The 10,199-nt window shown below is 40.4% G+C and overlaps 1 protein-coding gene across 1 annotated transcript in view; it reads right to left on the bottom strand.

Moving 5' to 3' along the window:
* Nucleotides 1-269: 269 nt before the first annotated feature.
* The window catches only part of itgb8 (integrin, beta 8), a 99,664-nt gene continuing 89,734 nt past the window's right edge, over nucleotides 270-10,199 (bottom strand). The window contains exons 13-14 of the mRNA XM_059972674.1: nucleotides 9,949-10,068; nucleotides 270-2,193 (exon numbers count right to left, since the gene is read on the bottom strand). Coding sequence (XP_059828657.1) covers nucleotides 1,982-2,193; nucleotides 9,949-10,068 — 332 coding nt within the window. The 3' untranslated portion in view covers nucleotides 270-1,981. The remainder of the gene's footprint in view (nucleotides 2,194-9,948; nucleotides 10,069-10,199) is intronic.

Here is a 10,199-nt window from a genome sequence, read left to right as displayed (position 1 = left end):
CAATAATTAAAATCAGCCCTTCTTTCGATTAAGTTGATGTAAATGGTGAAATATTGGTGACTTTAGGAAGAGATTGGTTACCCATAAAAATTGCACAAGAATAGAGAAACAGATGGTGAACAGGGAACGCACACAAAATGCCTGTGGAACGCAGCAGACCAGGCAGCATCTACAGGGAAAAGCACTGTTGACGTTCCGGGCCGAGACCCTTCGTCAGCAGTCCTGACAAAGGTTCTTGGCCCGAAATGTCGACGGTACCTCTCCCTATAGATGCTGCCTGTCCTGTTGCGTTCCACCAACATTTTGTGTCTGTTGCTTGAATTTCCAGCATCTGCAGATTTCCTCGTGTTTGCCTTGGTGAACAGGGGATGTTTTGATTACAATGAAGAACTTGTGACAGGAAGTAATAATTAGTGCATATCCTAGAAAACCTTGGATCATGCTTAGTTTCAAGGGTTGAGAGAGATTGTTGACTATAATTTTAAGGAACTTCTAAGAAAACATGGGCTTTGAAATCTGAAGTAAAGATGTAAAGAGTAACCTCACCAGTGTTGTGAAGGGTTGCATGGCTAATTTTAGAGCAACCAGCTTATAAATAGGGTCCTACCGTGGAAATTCATTCCCACTTTATTTCAGATAATCAGTATATACTTACTATACTTACTAAAGATACATTAGCAATTTCAAGATATTTAAAAACATAAATAGCAATTGAAAGTAAGTATAGATATTGATGATCGGAAATATAACACTGAGAGTAAATGAAGGTGAAATTGTTAATTAATGATCACAGTATTTACCTTCTTGAGAATTAATTTCACAGATTGTATTTAGAACCAATTCAATATTGGTAATCATTTTGTAAATGTGTACTTTGTAGAAATCACAATAATATTTCTATTATTTCCAGGGATTTGCTTAAAAATATATTGCACAAAAACTGGTTCTAGGAGCCATAGTTCACATAAATTACAGCACATTATCAAATAAAATGTTTTGAAGAAATGCTGCTTTTTTCAGAATTATATGATAGCTCTCTAGTGATCATTACTTAAAATTTAATTCACATTTAATTTCTATTAGTTTGATTCTGAATGAGAGATAATTCATCTGAGGTTGCAGTAAAGGCAGAATATCAATTCATCACATGAATTCTTGAAAATTAAATGCAATTTCATGTCATATCTAGTATTCAGATACATAGAAGCAGATCTTTCAGAAAAAAATCTATTTCACAGCACTGAATTATAACAGAAAACAGAAGCAAGTGAAAGTATTCATTTTTAATGGGAGGTGACTGAGACAGTATTTGTAAATGGTATAAAAAAGGAAAATGAAGAACGTGACTTAAAGTTAAGCTGTAATACTAGAATAAATGAGTATAGGTTGTAAATATAAAGATAGATTGATGCTAGGAAGTTTTGATTATGGGGAGCAATCAAAATCTATGGCTGAAATTTGGCCTAGAGCAGAAAGCAACTGATAATGAATTGGCAACCCACTTTATATCTTTCAAATAGATTTTCCAATTCTGCTGCCTTAATTGCATTAGTAGCCAAGAATAATTTCACTCTATGGCACAGATTTCCTCATTCAATAAAATTGGCAGAAATATTCAAATCTGAATCCAATAAGCAATTAATATTGTAGGTAGTTGAAAATGCTGCCTTTCTGAATGGGTCAGATCAGAGAGAATGTTCATTGTCTTCCACATTCTGATTATTTGAAATCTATTAACCAGTTTGGGATCCTACACTATTCTTTCAAAGTTTCTATTGTAATTTACTGTTCTGAATTACCTGTCATTTGTCAACGTATGCATGAAACTCCTTTGGTTTGTCATGCTTGAAAGATACAGTATTTGAACTAACTATAGATAATGAAGTTCCTTCCTTATAAAGGGAAGTAAATTTACACCTTCAGTAGTTTATATCAGCATATTTTCATCACAATAATTTACCAGAAATTATCTAAACACCTTTTAAACTTTCTGGCTATTTGTACATCTGTAACCTATCAGTTCTACTTTTTGTGGAGGAGATACTTTGCAATTATTTCCAGGGTGAGTTGATTCATTCGAATTCCAGTGCATCATTATCTGCCTAATTACGATCACAATGATTAATCCTGTGATGAATGTACCAGCAGAAAAGATAAGAAATGTTGCAAGAACCTTGTGTCTAGAATAGTATTCTGGAAAACAATAATATTAATCAGAGTCTGGAGACAAATATAAAAACAGAAATGCTTCACATTTAAATTTCACTTCAAATGTTGAGTAATTGCTGAGCGTGGATGTTCAAAAATATTTGAAATGATCAAAATTAATTTACTCTGAACTTGAAATAAGTAATTAATTTTACAGGTAACAGCTTATAAATAAAATGAACTCAGTTTTCAGAACTGTTGTGTTTATAAATTACTATTGTTGTAAATTCCACTCTGAATTCAAAACTATATAATTCAAATAATCTGTTAATTAAAATAAGTTGATAATAAAATTCAGATAACTCAATCTTTTTTGAGCAAACTGTGACATATAGTTAACAGCAGTAGTCAGTACTTCCCTTTCAGTTTGTTAAAGTTGCTTTTATATTCACTAGCATTCATGTAGATGGTGTTGTGTTCGTTATTGAGGGATAGTGCAGAGCACACCAGGATGCCAGCATGCAGGACACTCAGCTGAACTGTATTGATCCCTCCTTGTGCAGAATGTGGGAGTGGTTAACTGAGTGGTATGGGAATTACGCTATCACTACATCTGCTAGGTATGCACTTCTTGTCTATAGAACTGTATTGAAACTATAGTCACTGAAATTGAACGATTCAGTTCACTTCACCTATAGCATGTAACTTATGCTCCTTAAACATAAACAAGAGTTGCCAACATTATAACTACCTATTTTTTTCTTCATTCTTAACAGTCTCTCTCACTTTGTTTTCCTCCTTTTCTCACCAGTTCATTTTTTTAAAGAATGGTCTCCTTTTGTGAAATGCTTTCAACATTAGAACTCTTTAAAAAAAACACTAAATCTAATAGAGTCAGGGTAGACTGCCTTTGCACTCCTCCAAAGTGAGAGGAGTGCCTCTTTAGTCACTTCTCCTAAGCTATTAGGCATTGGTGGGACAGATAGACGACTCGATCCATTATGGGTTCCTGGAAGAGGATGGAGATTCTTGAACAGGTGCATCCACCTCAGGTAAGTGTGTTCCTTTTCATGATGCTCAGGCCACTCTATTTCTTTCACTAACTTTCGTGGACTTTGAAGGCGCACAAGTGCTTGTCTGTTCTGTCTGATTTCACCTTGTGATGTTCTGATCACAAACAGACATGGAGCATGCTGTTGGACTATTGTTTCTTCAGCGGATTGCTTTGAACCCCAACCAGATTCCCCACTCCTGAGCAGTGAGGAAAGATTTTGCTCTGCGTCTGAGATCATGCATGCTCTTCATTTTCTCACACTGTGTTGTCGCAAAAATTTCTCAATTTGTCTAAGTCCAGTCAGTGAGGTTGGAGAAGGGAAGGAACAATAGGCAGGCTTGTTCAGTTCCTGGCCCATTGACAGCTCTGATAGACTGTAGCTATTCACAAGAGGTGTGGAGTGATAAGCTAGCAGTGCCTTGTAGGGGTCTTTTGCCTTCAGTAGGAGACTCTGGACAGTTTTCCCTGCTTTTTCCACTCCTCCATTTGTCTGTGGGAACTGTGGACTGCTTGTCTGGTGTTTGGGCTCACAGTCTCCAGCAGAGGTTTTGAATTTTGTGCAGCTGAATTGTTGACCGTTCTCTGACAAAAGTGTCTCTGGTATTACATGGTGAGTGAATACACCTTTCAGGTGCTGTATAACTGCTGCTGAGGGTGAGGACAGCTTGGACACCTCTACGTTCTGTGAATGGTAATCCACAGTGAGAAGATAATTACATCTTTCCAGTTCAAATATGTCTGAGACTGCAATTTGCAATGGAAAGGCTGGGAATTCTGTGGGACAGAAAGGATCAGCATGGCTTTTGTGCAATTTCTTGTATGCTTCACATTGCTTTACATAATCTCCCAGGTGACCATATGGAATGTCTTGCTCTTAGGCAAAATTGTTTGATGCCTTGATGTCCTTGGTGGATTTGACTGATGAGTTCTCTGTGCATAGAAGCAGGAATGATGTCTGGAACCCTTTAGCAACAGACCATCAGGAAAGGTGAGTGTGTCTACTTCAAACCGGTAAGGTCTGAGTTTGGGAACTCCTTTTGGAACAGCTGGCCATCCATGCTCACGGTATTGCATGACCTTGCTGCAGATTTGGTCCTTTTCTAGCTCAGTGAGAATTTCATCCAGTTCACTCTGTAATGCAGGGAAGTTTTCAAGCACCTGAGCTAAGTAGATATCGGTATCTTCCATGAGGGCGGAATGAGCTACCATCCACTCACTTTTGCATGTCCTCTTTGACAGTGTCTGGTGTTGCGAAAGATTTGCAGGGGGCATGCTCAATGTCATAAAAGTATCACATGAGCCTCATTCTGCAGACATGGAGGTAAGATATCCCAGTGTTTCGAGCTGAGGAGGCTGACAAGTGGCCGGTCTGTTTGGAATAGGAATTTAGTGACTATTAAGTAGCAGGTGAAGCAGTCACAAGCCCACGTGAGAGCTGGCATCAGTGTGCCTTTTTTGATTTGTGTGTAAGAGTAGGCACTGGAGCCAGTGCTTTTGATGCATGTGCCACCAGTTTCCACACAACACTGCAGTATTGCATGAGCACTCCCCCAAGCCCAAAGGATGAGGCAGTTGCTGAGATCTTGGTTGCTTTGTTTGGATCAAACAATGCCAATATTCACAGAGAGATGAGCTCTGCTTTAAGGGATGAAAATTACTTCTCCTCGAGTGCATACTAGGTCTAAATGCTCTCTGAGAGAGGAGGTCTCATTGTGGATTTGTTCTTTCCGTGAAATCTGGAATTAACTTTCCGAGCTGGTATACCATGCCAAGGAAACTGCAGATCTCTGATACATTCGTAGGTTGTTCCGTGTTCCAAACTCCTGCCAATTTGCTGAATCTGGTTGCACTCCTTATGGTGACAGTTGGTGGCCTAAGAACTTCACCTCCAACTTTGAAAGTTTGCTTTTATTTTTGATCAGGGTGATTCCAGCCTGCTTCAGTTTCTCCAAGACAGATTTGTCATGTTCCTCACCTGAGCCTCCAAAGATAAATATATCATCCATGTGACAGACTACTCCTTCCAGTCCCTTCAAAATTTGGTCCATCCTCATCTGAAGGAGTTCATGGGGTGCCAAGAGTGAGTATTGTGCATTATCACGGCATTATTCAATTGTATTAGATCAACGCGGATCCTCACTCTGCCACCTGGCTTGGGAACATGAACAATGCTAACAGAGCAGCCAGTAGGTCCATTCACTCTAGTTACGATGTCAAGTGCTTCCATTCTCTCAATTTCAGCTTTGACTTTGTTTATCGATGGGACTGGTATACACGTTGCTGTGATCAGAGAGTAACGTGTCACTCCTGGCCTCAGTGGGATAAGGTACTCCTCTTTCAGTACACCCAGGCCTGTGAACAACTCCAGATAATTCTCCTGCCACTGAACACTGTTTAGCAAATCCAGCTTTGCAATTCTCAGTGGCATGTCATCCCAGTAGTGGTGAGAAGATATTCTGAACAACATAGGCATCCTCTTTTAAATGTTTCTCATTTTTATGGATGGAAGTAGTAAACATTCCTTTCACACTGAGCTTATGTTTCCCTGGCCCCATGAGCACTTTCTTTGTTGACTTAGCATAATGCCTGTTTCCTTCACCAGTTTTGTGAACAGACATTTGCCCCATGTCCACTTTGAAAGTCACTGCTTCATTCTGCAACTGAAACATGGTACACCAGTCTTGCCTATTTGAATCTATTTGATTCCAAGGGAATCTCCCTCTTGGTCTTTGACCTGAAGAAATATTTCTGAGTGATACTGGCTTTTATAATGGCCAACTCTATGACACTGGTGGGATTTCACTTCTTTTTTCTGGACCGAGCTCTTTGACATGGAATGCAGACTTGCTGCATCTCCTGGAGTTGGACATTTTACCTGCTTCTCTTGTCTGTTTGAGCTGAGCTCTACTGTCACCTCTTTCTGCTCATTTGGACTGCACCATGTGGTACCTTCTTTTTATATAGTTTCTAGCTTTACCTAAGCATCATTTTTGTGCCTGAGTTCTGCCTGACACTGACAGACTTCCTTACTCTGCTTGGACCATAGTCATAGCTTTCTCTACGGTGAGATTTACTTGCAAGTAAAGTCAGTCTGACAATTTGATATTGAATAGCCCAAAAACAATCCTGTCTCGAATGAGATTATCTCAGATTTTCATACAAATAGTTGTCTGACAGGGCATGCAATCCTGTGATTAAGCCACTTACAATTTCATTTGGTTCCAGTTCTCTGGAGTTGAATGTTCGCCTCTCATATAGCACATTTCACTGTCCTGTGAAATATTCTTTGAATTTGTCCTGGACTTTTTTTTTTACTCCTGTTTCTGAGCATCTGTCAGTCCTAAGCTACCCATGATGGCATCTGCTTTGTCAGCCATGTAGCATATCAGTCTGCTTACTTGATGCTCTTTTGAAGCCAGAGTGAGATTGATTGCAACCCTAAATCTCTCAAAGCATCTGGGCCATCTTTCAAAGTCCCCTGGTTTAAGAAATCAAATACATCAGTTGGTGGAGGCGGGGGGGGGGGGGGGAGGGGGAAGAGAACTTTATTGGATAAGTAAATGTAGGTACTGCAGGTATTTGCACCATTTTCCTGTTTACTTGCTTATTTAGTATTTTATTTATTTGGACTACAAAAGTCTTCTTTTCTCTCTCTTAGAGTATGACTGACTTCTCTGCTGTGTCTGTGTCTCTGTGTACACCCCCAGGCTAGTGGCACACAGAGTATGACAATGTATCCACTTTTGTGTGTAGCTTGAAAGTGTTGCCTAGCAACCCTGGCCCTTTCGCAGCTCATGCCCCATGGTGCATAGCATACAGTTAGCGAACTAGCATTGGCAGTTTAGGTTGACAAGTCTCTGGATATTTTTCATAGATACATGCAAACAAGAATAGTCATACTGTAAATTCTTTTTTTGTTGGGGATCTTACTTGATCTGTGGCACCAATTCTGACACCATGTTTCGTTTATGGTTAAATTTTGCCTGCTGGCGCTCCACACATGTTGCAATCATTTCATGCACACCCTCTCTGAAGTCATGCCGAATAAACTTTATTGCAACCAGTTTCTGTGAGGCCTTCCAGCCCGGATACGAGAGGCCAGGTATGGGACCAAAAACAGTCCGCCTCTACTTTACAGGCACAATGGGGCGAGGGTGACTGGTTAAGACATCATACAGGAGAGAAAGCCAGCTTTCCTGAACTTAAAGTCAGCCAACCGCAGTCCATGACTGCTGTTCGCTAAGTCTAGACCTCTGGGTCAGTAACTTGGTCAGCTGCCATGCCGACATAGTCAACGCGTTTGGGTGTGGACTCAATGCCTGGCCATGAGAAGCAATGGGCCACAACAGTACTTTTCCCCGTGATGTGTTGTATATCGGTTTTGAACTTGGATATGTAGGCCACATGGTGTTTTTGCCAGGCAGACCAAGGGTCTGATATTTTGGCCATCACATTCACGAGGGGTTTGTGGTCAATGAACGTTGTGAAATGGTGAACCCTCTGGAAGAAAATGAAAATGGCGGACAGCCAGATAGAAACTGAGAAGCTCACAGTCAAACCTGCTGTACTTCCTTTTGGGGGAACGGGGCTGCTGGCTAAAGAAGGCGAGCGGCTGCCACACAGCTCCAACCAACTGTTCATGCACAGCATCCACAGCATAGTCCAAGGCATCAATGCTAATGGGTTCACCCAGTGCACTGGGGAGTGGGTGCACCAGTAGGGACACATTGGAAAGTGCTTGTTTGGTATCAACAAATGTCCAAATGGGATGATCATGTCCACTGACCAGTCAAGCACCTGACCAGGGGCATTGCCTTTAATCACACTATATAAGGGGGACATGAGTTCAGTAGCTCATGGAATGACATGATGATAGAAATTCACCATGCCTATAAACTCTTGGAGTTTTTTAGTATTATGGGGCAGTGGGAAGCCCATAATAGCAGCTACCTTTGATGGAAGGGGTTTCGTACCTTCTGTGGAGATGTGAAGGCAGAGATCAACGATCGACTACCCAAGCTGGCACTTAGCAGGGTTAATAATCAACCCATGTTGGCCTAAACATTCAAAAAGTGTGCAGAGATGACATACGGGTTTGGATTTGGATGCACTGGTGACAAGTATGTCATCCAGCTAAACAGAAAGAAATCCAAAACCTAAACACAAAAGTGCGCTAAAAATCTTTATGTAACAATGTCATCATGTCAGACCAGCCTCGTAAAGCGAAACTCCAACTCAATGTCGGTGGTTGAGAATTATATACATTTCTCCCAATTGTGTTACCCTACAATACATCCTCTCACCCTGCTTCCTGCAGGGTATCATTTCACTCTTTTGAGTATTATTCATCTCAACTTAATTTGTTCCAGTGATGGAACCTTCCTCTTTGATACCATTCAAATGTCCTCTTTCCTCCTGAAATGGGGCCTCCCCTCCACAATAGCAGATGGAGATCTCAACCACATTTCCTCAATCTCCTACATGACTGTTCACATCCCCTCTGTACGGGGATAGAACAAAGAGTTTCCTGTCTATTCCCATTCCACTTCACCTGCTGTTGCTTTGAAAGCATTATCCTTCACAATTTCTGCTCTCTCCAACATGGTTGCCACCCCTATCCCCTTCTGCATCCCACGCAGGCCGCTCACTTCATGATTTTTCAACCACACCTTCCACTCCTTGTCTTGTGGCACATTGTCAAGCAACCCAAGATGCAATACTATCCATTCACTTTTTCCTATCCCAGGATCCAAGGGCCAGACAATCATTCTTGATGAAGCAGTGACTAACTTGCACGTCTTCAAACCCACTTGGTGTTCACAAGGTGGTTTCCTCTACACCAGAGAGGCTCCAGGTTGAATGATTACTTTTCAGAGCACCAATTCTCGATCAATGGGATGATCCTTAGCTTCCCATTGCAAGTCACTTCAGACTCAATCCCATTTCCATTCCAACATGGCTGCTTGCAACCTCTTCCACTGCCTTAGTGGAGTCACAATTAAATTAGAGGAACAATGTCTTATCTGCATATTTTCAAACTTCCAAAATGAACATGGAATTTCCAGCATTAGGTAAGTTGCTCTCTCATTATTTTCCCTATCATACTTATGCTTCTTTCTTCTCACGTTTCTTACTAATGATCAGTCCTCATGTTCCTTATCACTGGATCTGCCTTAACCGATTGCCATATGCTTTATTTGCCAAACACCTCATGCTTCTCCCAGCTTTGCCTTGAAAACTGTAAACCCTCCCCTCTTCCTCCAGCTTTGTGAAAGGGTCACTGACCAAAACGTTGACTAATTTCCCTTGCCACAGATGGTGGCTGCTTGAATGGTTCAGTCCTTCCAACAATTTTGTTTTTGTTTGAATTGTTGCAAGTTTGATTCCCTGACCTTTGAATATTAAGGAGGACTTAGCCCACTTGAAAATAAGTTGAGTGTGTGCAAGTGGTTCTGTGAGGTGACACATCACAGATATCATAATCCTCCATATATTCCATTATTCTTCGGCTGTGATAGATGGTCATTCCTTTTTTTTTTGCTAACATTGTTTTCTAATCACAGCATCTGCCGTTTGATATTGGTATTGATACAGACATGCTAAGTAATATGCACTGTTTCTGTGCTGTATGATTCTATGACTTGAAATAATTCAAGAATCTAAACAAAAGATTATTGAATCTGTGAAAACTGACTAAAAATTCAAGTTTTGAGTAATGCCCTTGCACAGTTATATTAGAGACTCACCTGGGCTTTTCAGTACATAAAGAAGTTCTTTTTCAGTGTTCGTTGTGACCATTTTAAATTTGTATAACAATTTATCATTTTCTTGAAAGACACAGTATTGTGATTTTTCTTCCTCAGATTCTGATAATGGAATATCAAATAATAACATAATTAGCAAAACAGGGTTTTGATAGTCTTTCACTGAAGGTTCTTCATATTACTTAACTGAAGACAAAAGCACTGAGATTAATGGCATGGAACTCTTGATGTGT

The sequence above is a fragment of the Hypanus sabinus genome, chromosome 6 (genome assembly GCF_030144855.1).
Source record: "Hypanus sabinus isolate sHypSab1 chromosome 6, sHypSab1.hap1, whole genome shotgun sequence".
NCBI classification, from domain to species: domain Eukaryota; kingdom Metazoa; phylum Chordata; class Chondrichthyes; order Myliobatiformes; family Dasyatidae; genus Hypanus; species Hypanus sabinus.
The sequence above is the reverse complement of the archived record's forward strand: the minus strand, read 5'-3'. Positions and strand labels throughout refer to the sequence as shown.